Raw genomic sequence first — 22,152 nt, 5'->3', positions numbered from 1 at the left:
TCAAGCGTCTCCTCTCTCCTTAGACTCTGGGCTCAGTCAAACAGTGGGGAGGAGGGAGATTAGATTGGTTGATTTGCACTTTAGATGGGAAGCCCTTGGTGAAACAATGGAGTGGAGTCACTCCGCACCAGGGGCATTTGCATCTTAATGGGCAGTTGCCTGACCCAGAAGCAGAGAGGGAAGTCTTGGGTGGTGGAGAATGTGCCCTTAGCCGAGAGGGTGTAGAGTAGTGAGGACTGGATAGAGGAGACTTAGTCCCATTTCAGTGATGGGTGAATTCATGATTTTCAAATTAGGATTTTTAGAGACCTCTGGTTGGGGGGAGACAGTGAAAGAAGTAGAGGAGGGAGGCTCAGAGATCCCCCTATCCTTGTTTGAAGTCCAGTAGTTTCTTATGATTTTTTTTTTTTTTGTTAAAGAGAGAATTCTTCTGTAAAACCTAAATTTGAAACCTAGTGAGCTGGGTGACCAATCCCTTCTAGCTCTGAGATGCACTAATTCTGAAATAGTGGGAATCCTGGACACTAAAGAGGCAAGGCCCTGATCCCTTCAAACCCCAGAACTCTGATGACGAGGACAACAACAACGACACACCTGGTGAAGAAAGCGGGGGTGGGGGAAGGACCGGGAGAAGGACTATTAGGACTTGTTTAACCTCGCCCCGAGGGGAGGGGAAGGTGCACTGTGGGGCTGCCCGGGAGGGGAAGGCAAGCCAAGGCCAGTCACTCTCAAGGTAAGTGTGTGACTTGGGGTCCATGCTCCGTGTGCCCCCATCCACTCCCAAGTCCATGTCCTTGGTCCCTGCACATCACCCTCAGGAACAGGCAGGGGTGAGCTTAGTCAGTTTATTGTCCCATGCCTTCATGGACTGTTTACACGGACAAGCGCCAGAGAGCAAACGGGGTCACCCTCACTGGGGCCACGCACAGAAGAGGCCCAGAAACAACAGGATAGGCCCTCACAATATCCTCCTGATGCTTGGCCTGGGCCGGAGCTCACATAAGGTACTTTGACTTCTGCAGACTTTCAGTGACTGATGCTAGAATTGACTTGTCATCTTTGTCTGAAAGAGCAAAACAAGTATTTGTTAGTGTTACCGTTGGTAGGGAGGCAGACTCCAAATTGCCGGAAGTTCAGTGAGGGCCCCAGTCTCCCAAGGTCAGCTGAGAGTGTGGGACGAAGAGTTCTCATTCTACACTTAATATTTGCCAAGCATCGCGCCAGGCACTTCTATCCACTATCTCATTTAAGCCTCCAAACAGCCCTAAGAAATGGATGAGAAAACAGGCTCAGAGTGGTTTGCCAAGGTCACACGGCTGGAGAGCAGTGGAGCCAGGGCCCTGGGCCCATGAGCTTACAACCAGCATTAAGTTGTCAGGGATTTCTCTAGCTGTGGAATGAAAGCTGGATGTCTCCCACCATGCCTTCCCTGGCCCAGTTCTGTCGCACAGTTCAGCAGCCGCTCTGGAGGCATCATCTCAGTGCCAGACACCTGGCTGGGTATTTGAGAGACAGAGCAACAGAACATGGTACTGTCCCCTAAAGAAAGGCACCTACCGCAGGACACCGTGGACTGCCACGGAGAGTTCAGCGAGTGGCAGAGGATGAGGCTGGAGAAGTAGATGTGGGGCGCAGGGGACAGTGTGGGGAGCCTTGCTGGCTGGGATTTTCTCAGAAGGATCATGGAAAAGTTGGGGAGTATAAGCAAGAAGGGAGCAGGGCAGGTCAGCTTTGCAGTTAGACTTCATGTCACTAGCCGTGTAGTTGAGAAGATAGCGTGTAGGAAGAAATATAGGCACACACACTAGCAGAGGTGTGCCCTGTGCAGAGGAAGGGTCTCCACTAGGGTTCCCTTCGGTCCTTCCCCCATTTGTATTTCCCAACTATCCTTATCCGGCAGCTTTCAGGCTTGGTTCCCTATCAGAATCACCTGTAAAATACTGTAAACATAAAAATTCCTTCCAGAACCTTGCTGCAGAGATTGCAACTGGTGAGTCCGGTTTAGGCCTAATCACCAGTATCTTTTGCAAAGGCAAGTCTAGGCCCCCCAAGGGCTACAATCTGCCCAGGGATTGCAGACTCCCCAGTCTGCAGGGGCCAGGCAGGTGCCTAACAAAGGACATCCAGAGGATGGGAGAGAGGTGCCCGTATGGCCAGTGGGTGAGTGTTTACACCCCCTGATGTTGGAGAAGATGGAAAAGCCGTGCCAGGAGCCGGCCGCCTATGCGCACCCACACCGCACCCCGGGCCGCCCCACGCGGGGCCCTCACCGTAGACCGTGAGCGCGCAGCTGCTGCGGTCCTTGCCCAGCTCGTTCTCCACCAGCACGCTGTACTCGCCGCTGTCCTTGAGCGTGCAGGTGGGGATGACGATCGTGCAGACGCCGCTGGTGGAGTTGTACCAGAACTTGGAGTTGGCCGTGATGTTGACGTCGCCCTTGTAGAGGGTCACCGTGGGCCGCGGGTTCCCGAGGAAGGCGCAGGTCATGGTGCAGTCCTGGCCGCGCAGCACCGTGTGCGGCTTGAGCGGGGTCACGAAGCGCGGCGCGTGGCGCCAGTCCTTCTGCTGGTAGGGCTTCAGCTTGGCGCTCAGGTCCTCGGCTGCGCGGGCGGGACGCGGCGGCCGTGAGCGCGCCCCGCACCCCGGGCCCCGGACCCCGCACGGCGGACCCCCGCGCCCCGCACCCCCGCACCCCGCACCCTGGAACCCCGCACCCCACACCCTGGACACCTGCACCCCACACCCCGGACCCTCGCACCCTGCACCCCACAACCCGGACCTCTGCACCCCCGCAACCCAAGCCCGCGCACGCCGGACCCCCGCACCCCGTACCCCGGGCCCCGCACCCCACACCCCGGACCTCTGCACCCCACACCCTGGACACCCGAACCCCGGACCCCCGCACCCCGGGCCCCGCACCCCACACCCCAGACCTCTGCACCCCCGCACCCTGGGCCCCAGACCCCCACACCCCAGGCCCTGCACCCCACACCCTGGACACCTGCACCCCGCACCCCGGACCCCCGCACCGCAGACCCCCACACCCCGCACCCCGGACCCCCAGGCGCCGGACCCCCGTGCCCTGCACCCCGGATCCCCTCACCCCGTACCGTTGACCCCTGCACCCCGCACCGTGGAGCCCCGCACCCCAGGCCGCTGCGCCTTTACCCTGGTGCCTGGGGTTCCCGTTCTGCCCCCTCCCGGCCCTTGTCACTCCAGGGTCCAGGTCCAAAGCCAGGTGCGGGGTTTTCTTTTCCCCTTTTGCAGACCCAGGAGCCCTGACTTCTTTCCGGCTGCCAGCTTCTGGCCCATGGGCTGCCCCCCACGTCGTCTCAGCCTCCTGGACTGGGCAGGGCCTCAGTTTCCCGACCCTGGCTCCACCCTTAACCCCTTCCCTCCCTGGACGTCCTCCTCGGAGACCCTCCAAAGTCCTCAGCCCGAGGGTCCCAGGGGCACCTCCACCTCAGCCCCCCCCCCTCAGGGCACCCACAAAGTATCTCCTCTGGGCTTCGGGAGTGCTGCTGCTTCTCTTCCCAGCATCCCTGACCTTGGCCTTTCCCCCTCCCTGGCTCTCCCATGGTACCTCAAATCTTTCCTCCCCCTGGCAAGGCCCATGTCATCCCTGCCAGCCAGGGGTATCACCCTAACCCCCGAGCCGCCCCCCCCCCCCCCCCGCCTCCACTCACTCTTGTCCTTGTTGACGTGCCAGGTATCCTTGGAGTCAAGGGGGTCGCTGTCACCAATTTCGTTCCGGGCCACCACTCGGAAGTAGTACTTCCTGCCAGGGAGCAACCCGGTCACCGTGTACTTGTTGCTGAACACGTGGTCGGCGGCCGTGAACCAGGTGGCGGTGCTGGCATCCCGCTTCAGGATCACGTAGTGGGCCTCGCTGTCCTCCTGCACGTCAGGGCTGTGGTTCCAGGTCAGGGTCACTGTGTTGGGGACCTCCTCAAACAGCTGTAGGTTTGTGGGCGGCCGTGGGAAATCTGGGAAGAGCCACAAGGTGCATCGGCCGCCCTTGGGGGCCTGAAGAATGTGCCCCGCCCCGGCCACCTGCCACGCCCTATGGAGTGTGGGGTAGATAATGTCCCTTTGAGTTCAGGCCGCTGGTGTTTGGGAGGCAGCAGGAACTATTTCTGGGGTGTAGCGCTGCCGCCTACCAGCCCTGTGAACCTGGGCAAGTTACTTATCTTTTCTGAGACCCATTTCCCCATTTGCAAAATAGGGTTGACAAAAACTACCACAGGGACGTCGAGTAAAGTGCTTAGAAAAGTGGAAACAAACCTCCCCGTGAAGGCAAAGGCCAATCAAGTCTTGCTCTGTGGTGCCCGAGAAGCCTTCACCATCTCGAGGCATGACTCCGCAGGGCCAGGAACTCCAGCGGTGGGGAGCTATATTTTGCAAGTGTGTGTGTGCAAGGCTGCCTCCCCGAGGCCTCCGCCTGCTGTCTTACCTGTCACACGCACGTGGATGTCATAGGATGCCTCTCCAAACTCGTTCTGCAGCAAGATGCGGTACACCCCTGAGTCGGAGCGCTTGGTGCTGTTGATGAGGAACTGGGAGTGGTTTTTGCTTTTGGTGATGGTTTCCCGGCCCTTGGTGGGGATGCCGTCCTTCTGCCAGATTACATTGGGTGGTGGTGAGCCCTGCGGGGGGACCGGAGATGGCACTGGGGTCAACCAGGTGCTATTTTGGCCGCCGTGGTTAAGCGGTGGGCATCTGGGGGCCAGGGTCTGGGACGACTCACAGAGAAGGCAGCGTGGATGCAGAGGGCTGTCCCAGCGCGCACCACCATGTGACTCTTCAGCCGGGCACTGAGGTCAAACTTGGGGGCAGCTGCGATGGAGACACAGAGGTGGGGCCATGGACCTCTCTCTTGGGAAGACTCAGCTTTAAACCTCCCCCCAGAGCCTTTCCCAACCTCTCCTCCAAGCTCTCACGACAGGCGGTATAGACAGCGGGCAGCCCCAGCGCTGCGAAGCATCTAGTTGTTCCTCATCTGTTTTCCCTTATCAGTATGTAAGACTCGAGGGCATGTCCTGTGTCTCATTTGTTTCTATATTTCTTTTTTTTTTTTTAAAAGATTTATTTATTTATTTATGATAGAAAGAGAGGCAGAGACACACACAGGAGGAGGGAGAAGCAGGCTCCACGCCGGGAGCCCAACGTGGGACTCCATCCCGGGACTCCAGGATCACGTCCTGGGCCAAAGGCAGGCGCTAAACCCCTGAGCCACCCAGGGATCCCTGTTTCTATATTTCTAACACCTCCCTTGGCACACAGTAGATACTACTTGGCATACAGTGAGTGGGTTTTTGGGGGTGGGGTGGGGACGGGTCACCCCTAGCTCTGTCCAGGTGCAGGTATGGATGACTTCTTGATCAGAGCATCACCCAGTTTTCCCCTGTGGCATGAGGTCCCAGGGAAGAAAATATGGGGCTAGGATGTTGGGGCCTAAACCCCAGCTCTCTCTGCATCCTCACCTGGTGGGGGCATGGCACGGACCCCCTCATCCAGCTCCACAGGCTCCCCGACCCCAGCCTCGTTCACAGCCCGGATTCGGAAGAAGTATTTCTGCCTCTCGGTGAGGCCTCCCACTGTGTAGCAGGTGCCCGAGATGGGGATCTTTGTGCACTTGGACCACTCCTTAGTGTCTTCCGCCCTCATCTCAAGGATGTAACCAGAGGGGGGGTCTCCCTCTGCAGGCTCCCGCCAGGCCAGGGAGATGCTGGAGTTGGAGGAATCAGACACGTGCAGACCCTGCACCAGGCCTGGGGGTTCTGGGTGGCACAGATATCCAGTTGGCCTTCCGACTCATCTGTACTCCATCCCATGCCCAGTTCCCACAGTCAGTAACCCCGAATCCTAACTTTCATCACTACTGCCTCCAACTCCCACTTTACACTTTGAGCACCAACCCTGAACACTCAATAACCGCCAGATTCAATTCTCTCACTGGCTCCAGCCTTTCATGCTTGAAGTTAATACCCTCCAAATCCAACACACCCTATACCCTCAATCCCCCTATGTTCTAAATTCCACCTTTTAGCGCAGCCATCTCCACCACATCCATTCATGTGTATTACCCCCATCTCACCTCCTAAGCTCCGCACTCTCCCAACCATCTACCCGATAGCCCTACCCAACCCTCAAACATGCCTCCACTGCCTTAACCTAACCAGAAACGCTCAAAGTTTTATAACTTTTTTTTCTACCCCGCCTCTTTCTTCACTGACTCTCAATCTTTATTTGCTGGCTTTCTTTTGTGTGTGAGTCCTGTTCCTCTTGTTAGGTTGGCAGCTCCCAGAAAGTGGACACTGTGTGGAGGGGTCATCCTATTGGACTTTCCCAGAGAAGAATTCTGCTATCTACCTTGAATGGGCTAATTCTACTATATTGGGGCTTGGCACACCCCCTACTCACTGACGGGGTCCTTGGCTACCACTGAGTTGGATGCCATACTGGGCTGTCCGGGGCCTGCCTTATTCACAGCTATAACTCGGAATTCATATTCTGTGTCCTCCAGGAGACCATCCACGGTGCACTTGGTGTCTGAAATGGGAATTTGAGGGGTCATGAGGCAGGGGATCCATGAGATGGGAGACCAGAGAGTGAGAGGACATGGAAGAGGGGGTTATGAGTTGCTATTAAAAACCCCAAAGGAACTGGGGAATGGAATATGTTCAGGGTAGCAGGGGTACATAGGTCTGCCCAGCAAAGCCTCCCTTGGTCCTCCTGGGCCTCTCTCCCTAGGACTTCACCTTGGATGGGGTCCTTGTTGACTGGCACCCATAGGTTACTGCCTTTCTTTCTCCGCTCCACAATGTAGCCAAGCACTGGGGCTCCCCCGTCCTGGGTTGGGGCATTCCATGTAATGGTCATGGCCTCTTTGGTCACATCAGTCACTTGAGGCTGGGAGGCAAGACCAGGAGGCTCTGTGGGAGAAAGAGGGCAGAGGTCAGAAGGGAGAGCATGTGGACAGTTGCCCACCCCGTGCTGATCTTTGGCTCTCTCCTTAAAAAAAAAAAAACCCAATGATTGATTCTTAACTCTTAACAAGTGGGGAGTTAAAAAAAAAATACCATCACCAAAACCAATGGCTGGGTTTTACTTCCAGATAGTTTAGTTTATTTGGCCTGGGGTGGAGGCCAGGCATCGGCATGCTTTTCAAGACCTCAGGTGATTCTGCTGTGCGGCCAAGACTGAGAATCACCAACTCGCATCTTCCAACCTGAGTCATCCCCAATGCCACAGTGCCCCCCTTTCATTTTTCCAGCATCTTAAGGTACTTGATGCATGGAGACATGGAGACCAATCGGGAGGAGTGTTGCAAGTAGTTAATTAGCATTCATAATTAAAATGCCAATGTTGTCAAGGGTTTTCTTTGAGAAAAAAAGGATAGATTCAAGTTTATCTCTAAAACAACATCACTTCCCTTCGCATTTGGGAGGATTTCTGAAATGGAGAAACAAGTGGCGTCATTTCCCTGGAATTGAATGCAGTTCTGATTATACGCCCCGGAGTGTGCCGTGCATGTGATCAGAGAAAAGTCGAGAATTCCTGCCCGAGATGATGTTCTGCTATTAGTCTGGATTCCATCTGTCCCATAGGATAGCTAGAGAGGGGACCCCAGGGAACTGCCCCACAGACTGGCATTCCTCACTGTCTGAAGACCCCGTCCTGACCACTGAGCTTCCCACTGAGCAGGGGCTACATCACTGACCGATGGGATTTCCCGCAAACACTTCATCCGTCTCCAGCGGGTCGCTCACTCCTTCCGAATTAACCGCCAGGATACGAAACTGGTAGGCTTTCCCCTCTTCTATCTTGTTGGTGGAGAATTTCGTGAATTTGCTGTCCACCTCGCCTATCTTAATCCAGGACCTCTTGCCGACCATCCTCCGTTCTACTATGAACTGCGTCACAGGCCGCCCGCCGTTGTCCTTCGGGGCCTTCCACTTCATGTGCACACAGCTTCCCGAGAGTTCCAGGAACTCCACCCGGCCCTGGGGAGGCTTGGGACGGTCTGTGGAAGACGATAGCATCAGAATGGGAGCAAAGGATCAGAAAGGCTTTATGTCACCTGCCGGAGGTCCAGCCAAACTGGGGCATAGTTAGATCCGCTCACTAACTGAGGAGTTTTGCCACGAGCGGGCGGCGACCTTACCTGCCACGAATACCCAGGCTTTCCAGGAATCTCCAGGGAGCTTCCTGGATCCCTCACCCTGCTCTGTGTTCACTGCCCCTCCTGGTAAGACTTGCCCAAAGAGTTTGAGCCTTGGCCGCCTGAAACTCTCACTCGTCTAGGCATGAGTGGACTGGGGATCTGGGGGGCCCCTGCCTTAGCTGATACCCCCACCCTCCCCTTGTCTCCTTCCAGACAAGATCACCCCTCCTCTCAGCTTCCAGAACTCCAGTGCTTTCCGGTATTGATAGTTTATCTTACGTTATAATTACACGTTGGCTAGTTTTCACCCCTTTTGGGTCGAGAGACTGCTGGGATACCTCCATCTCTGTGTCCTCAGCACTGAGAACACGGAAGAAGGGCTCAGTCATCTGCTGAGTTGAACTGGAACCCAAACTTTCTCAGTCCACAGCTCGATGGTGTGGGGTGTGTGTGTTACATGTTGAATACGAGCTCAGTAAGGCCAGCCTCTCATCTCTTTCCTTAGCCTTATGTTCAGACCCATCTCAAATCCCATTCCTACCCCCTTTCATTTTTCTTTTTCTTTCTTTTTTTTTTTTGAAGACTTTATTTATTCATGAGAGACACACAGAGAGAGGGGCAGAGACACAGGCAGAGGGAGAAGCAGGCTCCCTGCAAAGAGCCCGATGTGGGACTCGATTCCGGGACGAGGATCACACCCTGAGCCAAAGGCAGATGTTCAGCTGTTGAGCCACCCAGGTGGCCCCCCTTTCATTTTTCCAGCATCATTTTATCCTCAATCCTATATCACCTCCCATCATTCCATTTCACTTCAACCCCCAAAACTTCCCCACCAACTTCACTTCTATCCCTAAGCCCCACCTCTTTCACTTCATTTCTGCCTTCCAACCATGTCCTCATCTCCACGTCAATGACAACACTTAATACTGGAAGGTCTATTATGTGTTGTACACTGCTAAGTGCCTTAGATTCACTTGAAATAGATACAAAACAAAAAACAAACAAAAACCAAATCGTCCTGTTGCAGGTAAGAAGAAACCGAGGCTTCAGAAGGTGCCTTGAATTGCCCAGAGCCACAAAATCAGGAGTTGGAAAGTGGGCTTGTGGCGGCAAAGCCAGCACGCCAACCCCATTGTCAACCCCCTCTCCAGCTCTAGCCCCATGGGGAGCACTGAGCAGCAGGTCCCCCAGCCCAGCCCAGCCAGGGTCCTGCCCTCACCCAGCACGCTGAGGTGCAGAGAGGCTGTCGCTGTGCCGTGGTCATTCTTGAGCTTGAGCAGAACCAGGCCACTGTCCTCACGCACGCAGTTTGAAATGGTGAGCAGAGCCTGGTCTTCCCCGCGCTCCATGGACACACGCTCCTCCTCCGTCACCTCCACGCCGTCCTTGTACCACGTCACTTTGGGCAGCGGCTTCGCCCGGAAGGGCACCTTGATGTTGGCCGTGTGGCCCACCTTCACAGTCACGGGGTGCGCGGCCAGCGCCTCCAGCACGGACGGGTCGATGGTAGGAGGATCTGTAGGGGGTGGCGGGGGCAGGCTGGCCCAGCAGGGATTGGGGGGGGTGGAGTGGGGTGACGAGGGGTGGAGGAGGACCCCGCGGGGGTCGGGGAAGAGCTCTGCGCTGGCTCGTGGGCCGGCCGGGCGTGGATGAGTTTGCCGCGAGTGGACGGCGGCCTTACCTGCGATGAATACCGAGGCTTCGCTCTCTGCGCCCTTGGCCCGGAAAGTGTACTTGCCCTCGTGCTCCGGGCCCATATTGGGGAAGATGATTTTGTGCACTGCCCCCTGCTTCACGATCTGCACGCCCGGCAAGTCGGTGATCTGGGAGGCGGAGGGGGCGGGCCGGGCGTGAGTGCCAACGTTCGCGAGTCGACCCCTGGCCACCTGGTCCCCTCCTCCAGCCCCTGCCTCGGACCTCCTTGCCGTCCTTCAGCCACACGCCCTCCACCTTCTCGTCGTTGAGCACTACGCACAGCTCAGCCGGGCTCCCAGTGGCCGCGTGCACGTCGGACATCCCGCTCTTCACTGTGGCCAGACGCTCTGGGGAGAAGGGGTGCACGGGCTGGGTTAGGGTGCTGGGGGTGGGAAGGGACTCACAGAAAATGTCTGGTGGCCATGGCTAAGGGAAGAGGCAGGGGTGCCGTGTCTATCCAAGTAATTTAGGATTGGCAGAGGGTTTGGGAATGGTCAGTGAGCAGTTGGTGAATGGTCGGGTGGAGGGAGGAACTGGAGCAAGTAGGTGGGAGGTTGGGGAAAAGTCCTTTGCATTGGGAAATGGCCAATGGGGGGCTTATCATTGGAGGATGGTCAGTGGGGTCTTAGGATGCTTAGCTGAAGAAGGGGAATAGATGGTGGGGATGTGGGTAGTTAGGGGAGTTGGGATGGCTCCTTGTGGTCATGCTAGACTGTTTCTAGGAGTTGAGGGTGGTCAAGGTCAGTGGGGAGTGGCCAGGGCTAGTGAGTAGGGGCTGAGCAGGGTCAAGGAGTATAGGATGATCAGGGCTGCTAGAGCTGGTTAGAGCCTGGAAGTGAAGGATGGATAAAGTCGAGGGATTTTGGATAGAGTTCAAGAGATGAGGTATGATCAGGGTCTAGGAGGTAGAGATGGTCAGGGCCTGGGAGGTCATGGAGATGGTCAGAATTGGGAGATGGGGGTGGTCAGAGGGGGAGGTAGAAATTGATCATAGTCTGAGGAGGGTTGGAGTCAGTAGGGGGCTGATCAGTGTCCCTGACAGTAGGGAACTGTCGGGGTTGGGTGGGATTGGTCAGTGGGGGCTGACAGGGTGGATGTGTACCCTCCACGGTGACCATGGCAGTACTGTAGTATTCAGTGGGGTCTCCATCCTGCATGGCCACCACGGTGTACTCGCCACTGTCACTGAGAAGTGCATCCTCAATGACCAGCTCTGCTCGCTTGCCCTCATGGCTCATGCTGTACTTGGTGCTGCGTTCCAGCAGCTGCCCATCCTTCTTCCAGTGCAGTGTCACATCCTTGGATGTCAGCTCACACTCGAGGCATGCGCGGCTTCTCTCTTTCACACGTACATTCTTGAGGGTTCTCACAAACTTGATGGGGATGCCTGCAGACAGGTAGGCTTGGATCTGCACCCAACCCCCAACTTCCCTTTTCTGCAGCTACATGCTACCTTGCTTCTCTTTTTGGTCCCAGAAACACAAGGACTTGTGACATGGGACGTGTGCAACATGTGATCTATAGAGGTAACTGGCAGGAAGAGTCCTAGCTCTGCCCCTTAACTTGCTAGCGGACTGTATGCAATGCATTCACTTTCTGAGTCTCAGTTTCCTCATATATAAAATGGGCTAACAACTCTCGCCTCCTCACAGCACGTCAGTCAATATCTCTAATGCCCCTTTGGAACTCCAGCCATAACTGCATTGTCTTTCTGGTGTCTGGGCCTTTACACATGCTGTTCTCTCTGTTGAGAATTTCCTCTCTTCTTCCCCATTTGTGGAAAGCTGAACTCCTTTTTGTTCTTCTTGCTAAAGCTTGGACATCACCTCATCACATCTTTTCTGACATTACCAAGTAGTGCCCCTTCTTTGGGTTCCCACCACCTCTGTGTCTCCCTCCATCACAGCCATGACGATTCCATGTCACACGTGTCAAATGCGGTTCACATGTATGACATGCTTCTTGATGTACCCAGCATCATGGGTAGCTCTCTAAACTTGCTCTAATGTAAGAATGCAAGTGGTTAAGAGTGAAGGGCTATAATATATGACATTAGAGCCAGAAAGGCTAATCATTTCTTGACCCACGATCCCCCAACTAGATCATAAGACTCTTTGCTTGAGAACTTATGTTCTAATTCCATTTTCACACCTGCTTCCCCCACTACACTAGGAGTTAGTGGAGAAGAGAACCTCCTGTTTTTCTAGTACCCATTACAGGGCCTTGCAAGGAGAGATGGATGGATGGATGGATGGGAGGATAACTGCCCACATGGAGGTGACTGTGGCATGAGGCCCACCCCTAAAGCTCTGGTCCAACCACTCACGGTCAATAGTGAGCTGGGCCTTCTGTACCAGGTCCCCCGCTTCAGCAGAGAACTCGCCGGCATCACTGAGTCTGGCATCCTTAATCTTAAGTGTGTGAGTCAGACCATCCTCAGACACTGTGATTTCATACTTTTCGTCCCTCTTCAGCTCCTTCCCATTGAACTTCCACACAAAGTTAGGCACTTTCTTGGAGAGGCGGATCTCAAACACAGCTGTCTGGCGCTCTGTCACCTTCCCTGGCTTCATCTCTCCCAAGAACTTTAGTGGCTCATCTGTGGAAGAGTAGGAGGGGCAGTCACTGGGCTGCAGCCCGGTCTCTCCTGAGGGGTGGGGTCTTGAGGGGACATGGAGATTCAAGGATCACTGGTCTCCTGTAGCCCACAACTGGAAAAGCATCCTTCCTTTCATTCTGCTTGTGAACCCCTCCCACGATGTCCGTATGGTCTCCTCCCCAGTAATGTTAACACAGCAATTTAAAAAAGTACTTACGTACTTTTAGATCTGTGCCAGGCACTATTCTAGCCAATTTGCACATATTAATGCATCCAATTCCCATGTAGGTAGATTTTACTATTATTCTCCATTTTACAGATGGGGAAACTGAGGCAAATAACAGTTAAATAGCTTGTCCCAGATCACAAGCTCATAATGACAGAAGCTGGGATTTGAACCCCAGTAATCTAACTCTGGAGACCGTGCACTTAACCACGATGCCACACTGCCCCATAGCACTTCCTGTCCATAGTCCTGTCCCCCACGTTTCCCACCTCCATTAATATCCATCCTTATGCAGTCCTCTCTTGCATAGCCCCACAGTCTTCTCTCCCCAGCTATTCCTCCCTCAACCTGACTGTGTCCTCCTTGTTCCCCCCGATGCCCACATTCATACCCAGCACTGTGAGCTCTGCTGTCATCCGCTTGTCACCCACGACCAGGCTGTAGGTGCCTGCGTCATTCATATTCACGTTTGTAATAACCAGCATGTGCTTCGTGCCCATCTGCTTCACATCATACTTGCCTAGGGAGTACTGGATCCTCAGTGGTTCATTACCCTGCCTCATGAAACAGGTAGAAAAGCTGATGAGAGACTTTAGCAGGAGACTTCCAGAGGTCCCCATTCCCCAAGGCCAGCCTGAGCTGGGGGTGCCATGTGTACCTCTCTAAGATCCCCAGACACACCAGAGACCCTTGAGATCTCTTTAGCCTCATCATCTGGCACAGTGGAACCCAGGAGCCCTGCCTCCCCTGAGACCTGAACTCTTAATGTGACCTTCAGGACTACCTACTGCAGCCTTTCAGATGGGTAGACTGAGGCACAGAGAGAGGAAAGTAACTGTTGCAAACGAAAAAGCAAAATGATGGAACAGCTAAGAATAAAGCCCAGCTCTCAGCCAGTTTCAATCATACCAGCAGGCATCCTTTTGCTGGGTTGGAGGAAGGGACCTGGTTGATGGATAATGAAAGGGGGTCTGTGAAGGGAGGAGGTGAAGAGAGGAAATGATATTGCCGAGCAGGCCCTGCCTAGGTGCCCCCACACCACCTTCATCCATATCATCTTGACATTGGGATCCTTCAGCTCCATGATGCAGTCAAAGACCACAGTGGTGTCAATCTTGGTCTGTATGTCTTCCAGGGGCTTCAGAATCCGGATGGTCTGTGAGATTGTGATAATAAAATGGCAGGTGTCAGGGACATCTGGAGCCTGACCAGTCTGCTAACGCAATTCTGGAGGAGCCCCCTAAAGGTCTGGGGAGAAATGATTCGGCTGATTGGGTAGCTATGCTTCCCCCCAACTTCCTGCCACTGAAAGCCTGCAAGACTTAGGGGGAGACAGATATGTGATGCATGATGAGAATGAGCCACCATTCGTAGAACAGTCATTATGTACCTGGGCCCATTACGTAAGTTCTCTAAATCTGGTGTAGATGCTTAATAATTGTGAGTTGGTGGAATGAATGAATGATGACAACACAAAAACAAATGAAAGAGGAAAGCAGAATTTTCATTTTGCAAATGAGAAACTGAGGTTCAGAGAGATGCCCAAGTTCACATAGTTAATAAGGCAGCAGAGCTGGGATCTGAAATCCAGGTCTGTCTGACTCCGGAGTCCATGCAAAAGCACGTGAGGGGGTTGTGGAGAGAGAAGACGTAAAAGGAAGGCAAGTTCCTTTCCTGCTCTTGCCTTTGAGCATGTGTGTGCAGGGTGGAGAGGCCTTGCCACTGGGAGACACACAGGCACTAGCACTTTTGGAGAGACGCAGACCCCGGCCTGCAGACCCCTGCCCCACTATAGGCACTGACCTCCACCTCCACTTTCTTCATCTCTTTGAGCTTCTTGAGCAGGCCCCGGAAGTCGGTGAAGCCGTACTCCATGCAGACCTTCTCAAAGTCCTTCTTGGGCACCTTGGACAAAATCTCCAGCATCTCTTTCTCACCTATTCCCTTCTTCTGCTTCTTCTTGGGAGCAGGGGGTGCCCTGCAAGGAGGTGGGTACCAAGCTTGGACTCAGCACCTCCCTCTGAAGACAAAGGGAGCCTCTCCTAACCTTGAGATTCCCCTCCCTACTTCATCGGTTCTTGGAGCCTGGGCCATTAAGTCAGGGCCCTGCTGAAAGGCCTTCGAGAAGCTCTAGCCTGGATGGTAGAGGGACAGCACCCCAGGCAGAGGAGCTGCCCTGCCTCACCTCTTCTTCTTCTTCTTCTTTTTTTTTTTTTTTTTTTTTTTGCAAACACACGAGGGTTTATTTACAAGCTCGAGCTTGGGTCCAAGTCTCACCTCTTCTTCAACATCTTTTTGAAATCCATTTTCTCTTGACCTGAGGACAGAGAGATGATCAGGGTCAGACAGGGGGAGTCTGGTCCCTGAGAGGAAAGGCCAGGAGGAGGGAGCTGGCTCACCTTCTGTCACCAGCAAGGACACAGTGTAGATGGCATCTGCATGGTCATTGCTTGCGATGCACTTGTAGTTGTCAGAGTCATCGGAGGTCAGTGGCTCCAGCTGTATCAGAGTCAGGCCATTAGTGAGGGAGGGGGGGACCCCAGGGAGACTTTCTGTGAGAAAGGAAAGGAGGAGGGCATGGGGGTGGGTGGGAGAGGAGCTGAGCGTTGGGTGTATGCTTCTGCATGGGATTCTCCTTCTAGGCTGTGAGCTGGAAGATAGGGACTAACTCTGAGTTGTAACTAGGAGCAGTTTCTGCCATTGGCATGAGTATTCCTTCCTTTAACACAGAAGTACTCCTCTGTACGAGGCACCGGGCCGAGCCTGAGCAAACTGGTGAATTAGGCTGCCTTGGCACCTGCCCGGATGGCACTTACAGCCCAGTGGGGCCTCGGAAGGTGCTCGCTGAATGAATTTGTGTAAGGGGTGGCCGGTAGGGGACTCGGCAGCTTGTGTGCGCTCTGTGGGGCTCAGAGTCCAGTAATAGGACCATGGGAGGGGAAGGAACCGAGTTCTGTCTGTGGGGGAGAGGGGAGGCTCTTTGCCCTTCACAAGGGTATATCCTGGCAGGACCAAATGGGAGTCTTCCCGGACTTATCCCTCCTTTCCCTCAAGGGAGCCAGAGGTTGCAGAAGCTGGTTAGATCTAAAGATGATCAGCCCTTGGTGAGCGTCTTCTGGAAGGCTCCCCTGAAGGGCCCAGGACCCCTGAGCCTCACCCCTACACTATGCTCAGCTCCTCCCCCTGTCCCTGTCAGCCCCAATTTAGTCTGCCCTCCTCCCACCACGGCTCTGCCCCGTCTAGTCATGCCCACACGCTTGGCCTCATTTTCCCTTTGGCTCTCACCTCTGGAACAGCTGGATCTCTTCCTGGTGGGCCTGCCCCTCCTGGGCTTTGCCCAGCTCTCCTTCGCCGCGCCCCTGACTTTGGCCCTGACTTTGGTCCCCTACCCTACTCACTCTAGCAAGGCCCCAGCTCCCCACCTGGCTTCTCTTATCCTCCCCTCCTCTCGGCCAGTGACAGCCTCATGTCCCATGGCCCGGTTCTGGGGCCACCCCGTGGCCCTCTGATCCACCAGGGGGCTGCGGCATGCCCTGGGTCCCTGCCTCTGGCCTCATCCCTAACTGCGTCTCAGGCTGGGGTCCCCGCACCTTCAGCACGTGCTCCTTGTTAATGCTGTCGTAGAATATCTTGGCCGACTCCTTGATGGGGATGCCGCTCTCTCTCTTCCAGGAGATGTTGGGTTTGGGGTTTCCCTGCACCCGGGCTCGGAACACGGCTTTATCCCCTGCAGTGGGCGTGGGATGCAAGTTCACCTCCAGGCCAACCTCCTGCCTGCACCCTGCCTCCGTCCTGGGCAGGGAGGGACCCTCAGCCTGGCGCAGCCCGGTGGTGGGGTCCAGGGGTGGGGGTTGGGAGGGTGCTGGTGGGGTCCAGGGGTGGGGCGGTGCTGGTGGGGCCCAGGGGTGGAGGTTGGTGGGGCCCAGGGGTGGGGGTTGGTGGGGGGGGTGCTGGTGGGGCCCAGGGGTGGGGGTTGGTGGGGGGTTGCTGGTGGGGTCCAGGGGTGGGGGTTGGTGGGGGGGGTGCTGGTGGGGCCCAGGGGTGAGGGTTGGTGGGGGGGGTGCTGGTGGGGTCCAGGGGTGGGGGTTGGTGGGGGGGGTGCTGGTGGGGCCCAGGGGTGGGGGTTGGTGCGGGGGGTTGCTGGTGGGGCCCAGGGGTGGGGGTTGGTGGGGCGGGTGCTGGTGGGGCCCAGGGGTGGGGGTTGGTGGTTGGGGGTGCTGGTGGGGGCACTGGGAGATGAACGGGAAGCACTTAGGGGGGTGGGGGCGACACGGGGAGTGCGCACCCTCGGACGCGGTGACCGGGTGGGGTTTCTCCACGAACTCTGGGACGCTCTCGCCCGGAGGGATGTCAGAACTCCGAGTGACCAAGCTGAAGAACTCCACGGTGCTCGAGGACTTGCTTGTCACGACTTCCTCTATGGTGGCAGGTGAGAGGTCAGAATGGGCCCCAGGCGGAGCTCCGCCGGCTAGGAGGGCCCATCTCTGCTGCCGGCCCTGTCGGAGGCCAGCGCAGGAGCCTTGGGCCCGGAAAGGACTGGAGTCAGGGGCCCTTGTGTTAGGGCAAATTCCAAGCACCAGGGGGAGCCAACCCCTCTTACCTTTATTGGACCACATTATTGGGTCCTTTTTTTTCTTTTTTAAGATTTTATTATTTATTTGAAAGAGAGAGAGCACAAGCAAGGGGAAGAGGGAGAAGCAGACTCCCTGCTGTGCAGGGAGCCCCTGGCGAGGCTCGATCCCAGGACCCTGGAATCATGACCCTAGCCGAAGGCAGACGCCTAAACCACTGAGCCAACCAGGTGCCCCGTAATTTTTTAAAAAAGAGACTTACTGTTTTTGGCGGGGGGGCGGGGGGGGGGTTTCTTGATCTCTTGGGCTTCTCTCCTAGAAGGTCTGGTCCCCCAGTAGTGTTAAGAGGGGGAGGGCCCTCTGTTCGGGAGGCCTGATAGTTTACTTGAGCTCTGCTGTAGGGCCTCCCCCCTTGCCCTTCTGTGGTTCTGCAGTGATTGCAATGGGAGTAGTAATGATTCTTGAGCGAGGAACAGGACACATTCCCACTCCAGGGGGGCCATAGTGGGAATCTCCTTATCTGCGAGAGCGTATTCAATGTGGGAAGGTCACTCTGTATTTGGAAAATGAAAAGTTGTATTTGCTATATACACTACGAAAAATCTTGTTGGCCCGTGAGCTGACAGTTAAAAACAATTGCTCTGATTCACAGAGTACTTTTCTTGTGTTAGGAACTGTGCTAAACACATGACAGAGGTTATTTTATTTAATCCTCACAATACCCCAGTGAAGTAGGTGCCTCTATTATCACGACTAATCTGAAGGACTGAGATGCAAAAAATGTCTTCAGAAGCCCTGCTTTTAGCCCTCAGTGGTTGAGCATCTGTCTTCGGCTCAGGTCCTGATCCCAGGGTGCTGGGATTGATCCCACATCAGGCTTCCCACAGGGAGCCTGCTTCTCCCTCTGCCTGTGTCTCTGCCTCTCTCTGTGTATCTCTCATGAATAAATAAATAAAATCTTAAAAAAAAAAAAAGAAGCGCGCTTTTAAATAGCAAGCAGGAAGCAGTGTGCAGGATGCACCTGACCTGCAGATGTGTTTTATTTGATCTCTTCGACGGTTAAACAAAAGTAGCCCTATATCTAAAAATTCAGAGATTTCACATAAAAAGGTTTCTGGATTCTCATCACTGAGCTCATAATCCCTATATGACAACAGTCAGTGGGTGGTGAATAGTGGGGGCCTCTGTGGGTGGGGCATGTCCTCTGTGGTTCCCTTAGTCTTGTTTCTGCATTTACATTCCCTGCCTGGACCCGGCTGGCCAGTGGTTTTAAACTCTGGCTGAGTGTTAGAATCTTTGGAGAGCTGGAAACACACACACACACACACACACACACACACACACACACACACACCCCAGACTTATGTATTGCTATTTTTTCATTCCCCTTCCTCTCTCCCTGCTGCACTAAGATAATTCTACTGTGCAGCCAGGGCTCAGAATCACTGCTATAATCACTTGAGTTTGCAACTTCTGGTCTTGAGTCCCAGCTGTTGCACTTGCCCTGGCTTGCTGTCCAGGAGGAGTTGGTATAGAGCGTTCATCTGGCCCTGACCCCTGTGCACACAGCAGTTTGAGGGACTCGGCCCCTCCAGGACTTTGAGGGAGGGGCAGTGACCAGGGAGGAGATATTGGATATCCTGGCCCCTGGCCATCTTTTAATCACTTTCCACTAGAGACATGACTAAAACAATCTGTTCTGCTCTGAGACCATTTCTCAGCTTTCCCTTGGATCTGCTCTCCCCCAAGCCTGGTCCCCAAGGGTTGACAGCCTGGAAGCTTAGGTCACTTGTTTATGTGTTCATCCTCTCTGCACTGGCAGCTCCAAATCTCCTGTTTCTTAAGTGGAGCAGGGTCAGCATTACTCATACCTAGGACGGTAGCTACTTCCCTAGCTTCCTCTGTGCCCGAAAGTTGGCCATCGGAGATACATCCATTAGCCTACGGCTCTGATCTCCTCAAGCAACGAAGCTCCTCCGTCGCTCATACACATTCACGTGATTGGCTTTTCCTAAGCTGTTTCTCAGAAGATCTGATCTGTGGGTGAACATCCCAGGGGGTGAAGCTTTATCAAAGCACAGGTTAGGAGAGGGCTGCTCTTTGTACCTTGGGCTTCTGAGGGGCCCAGTACTCACAGAGACTGAGGCCACCCCCAGGGGGTGGATGCAGAGGAAGAAAGGCTGCCCTTTCCCGATCCCCCCTCCCGCGCAGTCTACTTGCCTCCCACGATCTTGGTTGTCTGGGAGAAGGTCTGCACGTGGGTGGTGGAGCTCGAGAACTCCATGGACACGTGCTCCTGCAGCAGCTGCTGGTGGTGAATGGTCGTCATGGTGACAGCAGGCGTGGGCACTCACCTGGAGGACCAGGGAGAGAATGAGGTCATGAAGGACAAGGAAGGGAATAGGAGAGAGATCCAGAGGTGTGTGTGTGTGTGTGTGTGTGTGTGTGTGTGTGTGAAGGGACAGGGCATGCGGACACAAGGGGAGGGCGAGGGGAAGTAGGGCAGCAAGCCTCTTCTCTCTGGCCTCTCTTTTCTTCCCTTTGTATCTCACCTTCCCAGGATGGTTTGGAGGACTGGTGGGCCTGTCACCCACCAAGTAACCCCAAACCATTCCAACTCTCAGGGGGAGAGAATGTAGGGCTTAGATTTACCCAGGGATCCAAGGGGTAAGGCCCAGGGGGAGCTGAGGATACAGAGTGATAGCTACATGGAACTAGGGAGGCGGTGCCCAATATTTCGTCAGGAGGGAATGAAGTCAGACCTAAGAAGGGACTTCCTGACTAAGCCATACTACAGTGGGCCTTAGAAGGAAGCAGGCATCTTCCTCCTGGGCCCTGGGGACCCCTGGCATTGGGGGAATGCTAAGACAGATGATAGCATGTTTCCATAGTTCTGCTTTCATTTGTGACTGGGAAAGGACAGAGGTTGAGCTTTCTTTTTTTTTTTTTTTCATTTCTTATACTTAAAAAAAATCAGTAATTCAGTCTCATAATTAATAAAACAATATAAACATCTATATGAAGAGGCTCCCTCCCACTCCTGAGCTCCCATCTCCCAATCATCCCCCCACATGTAAGCACTTGTGGCCTCTCGGCTCCTTCCCAGGCTCCTTCATGCAAATACAAGTATATTTTTATCCTCGTCCTCTTTTTGCACTTCAGGTATCCCTATTCCGCCCTTTCTTTTTCACTTAATACATCTTGGAGAGCTCTCCATCCCAGTTCATAAAGATTTTCTGCATTCTTGCTAACAGCCGCAGAGCATTTTGATGAATGGATGTTCCATTTTTGTTTAACCAGCATGGCACTTTTTCCACCCACACTTTGTATATGAGGAAACTGATGTCTGAGAGAAATCACCTGCTCGAGGTCACTCAGACTAGAATCCTGGCCTCTTGACCTCCAGCCCACTTCCCTGGAGGGATCCAAAAGCCAGGCAGTTCGAGGCTCACCTTCCATCTCACCTGCCATGACATATCTCTGCCTGCTTCCACTCCTGAGTTCTGAGACTGTCACCGGCTAGACCCCAAGAGCTGACTTTTACTCCTCACCTGCTTGTACCCACTGAAACTTTGTCTATCAAAACTTTGTCCCACATTCTCCTTTAAGCTCTTCTTCCCAGCTCATCTCTTCACTCAGGCAAAAGACCCGAGGGGCCTAATATCCTGTGATGGAAACCAAAACTACCCCTCCAGCAGTAAGGACTGCCTGGACAGGAGCTTGGGCGGCCCAGACCACCCAGACCAGTTTGAGCTCAACTCCCGACTCAGACCTGTGCAGATGGACTGTGGAGCAACCAGTTACCTGCACCCTATTATCATACTAAAATCTCCAGCCAAGGAGCAGCACAAGCCTCCTTTACATAACATACAACGTACACGAGCAGGTTTCCTTAGGGCACACGCGCAACCTTATGCCCACCTCTACAAGCCACGACAAGGCTCTCCTATCTAAATATGCATCCTGACCGTAAAAAAAAGAAACCCACTCGCCCTGCTCCGGGAGTCACAGCTTTGGAAATGTTTCCCGTGATCTCCTTATCTGCTGCAAATAAGGTCTCCCTTGTGCGACAGCTCACCTGGGGTAGCTCCTACCTGCGACCCCCCAAGGAGTGCACTCACGCTATTTGGGTTACTCTGGCTGTCCTGCTCTGGGCTCTGAAGACAGCTGGCTCTGTCCCCTTCTTGAGGAAAGAGGGGAGCCTTACCTTTGTGTGACTAGTTCCTCCTAACCCTTGAATGCTGTGTCCACGGCCTTGGGGGTGCAGTTATGCCTGGGCTATCGGCGGGCGGTCTCCTTCTTTTGCCCCAACAGTGGAGCCACCAGGAGTCACGGGTTCCTTAAATGTCTGGCCCCTTGGGGGCGATCCCTTACTGGACCTCCACAGCTGCCCCAGCTAGATTGGCGCACTGCTCTGCGGGGAGGGGCGTGGGGGAAGTGTGGCTGGAGCCAGGGCTGGAGGGACTGCCCGGGACCAGACGTGGGGGCAGGAGTCTGAGGGTGGTGGTCCTGTTGGCAGAGATTTGGGTTCTCACTGCTGGTGGGTGGGGCCCATCTGAGCTGAGGGGCTCCGGGTAGTGTGTGTGTGTGTGTGTGTGTGCATGCGTACGCGTGCATGCATGCACATACACATGCATGAGTACATGGGCCCACAGGCCAGTGGGGCCAGGGTCAAGGAAGTCTGCCATTTTGCAGAAATCCAGGGGACACCATTCACGTTGTACTCCGTGTGCGATGTCTGCACAGCTTGAGTGGCCTCCCGGGGCCACCCTGGGGGAGGAGATAGAAATCTTAGCTCCCCTCCCCTTTCCCCCTCCTACAGCTCTATCCTTCTCATCTGGTGGAAGGTGGGAGGGCCCAGCTTCCTGCTGGAGGATGGCTGGAGAGCATGCCC

The 22,152-nt window shown here is 54.7% G+C and overlaps 1 protein-coding gene across 3 annotated transcripts; it reads right to left on the bottom strand.

Moving 5' to 3' along the window:
- Positions 1-831: 831 nt before the first annotated feature.
- Positions 832-21,577, bottom strand: IGSF22 (immunoglobulin superfamily member 22). 3 transcript variants are annotated; one of them, XM_072725415.1, is made up of 23 exons: positions 21,466-21,577; positions 19,479-19,612; positions 16,973-17,104; positions 16,278-16,414; positions 15,087-15,186; positions 14,965-15,004; positions 14,491-14,665; positions 13,730-13,843; positions 13,079-13,241; positions 12,189-12,461; positions 10,965-11,249; positions 10,085-10,209; positions 9,849-9,990; positions 9,387-9,683; positions 7,724-8,026; positions 6,762-6,935; positions 6,424-6,552; positions 5,484-5,780; positions 4,748-4,836; positions 4,454-4,646; positions 3,687-3,986; positions 2,271-2,600; positions 832-1,063 (listed from the first exon to the last, which is right to left on the bottom strand). In XM_072725415.1, the coding sequence occupies exons 2-23, from the start codon at positions 19,585-19,587 to the stop codon at positions 996-998; spliced, it is 3,975 nt and encodes a 1,324-aa protein (XP_072581516.1). In that variant the 5' UTR covers positions 19,588-19,612; positions 21,466-21,577; the 3' UTR covers positions 832-995. The 3 variants fall into 3 exon arrangements, with proteins under 3 accessions (XP_072581516.1, XP_072581515.1, XP_072581517.1); XM_072725414.1 differs by having other exon boundaries at positions 9,387-9,990; positions 21,466-21,573; XM_072725416.1 differs by lacking the exon at positions 21,466-21,577 and having other exon boundaries at positions 19,479-19,656.
- Positions 21,578-22,152: the final 575 nt, after the last annotated feature.

Source organism: Vulpes vulpes, chromosome 11 (assembly GCF_048418805.1).
Source record: "Vulpes vulpes isolate BD-2025 chromosome 11, VulVul3, whole genome shotgun sequence".
NCBI lineage: Eukaryota > Metazoa > Chordata > Mammalia > Carnivora > Canidae > Vulpes > Vulpes vulpes.
This window is presented reverse-complemented; position numbering and strand designations above follow the sequence as displayed.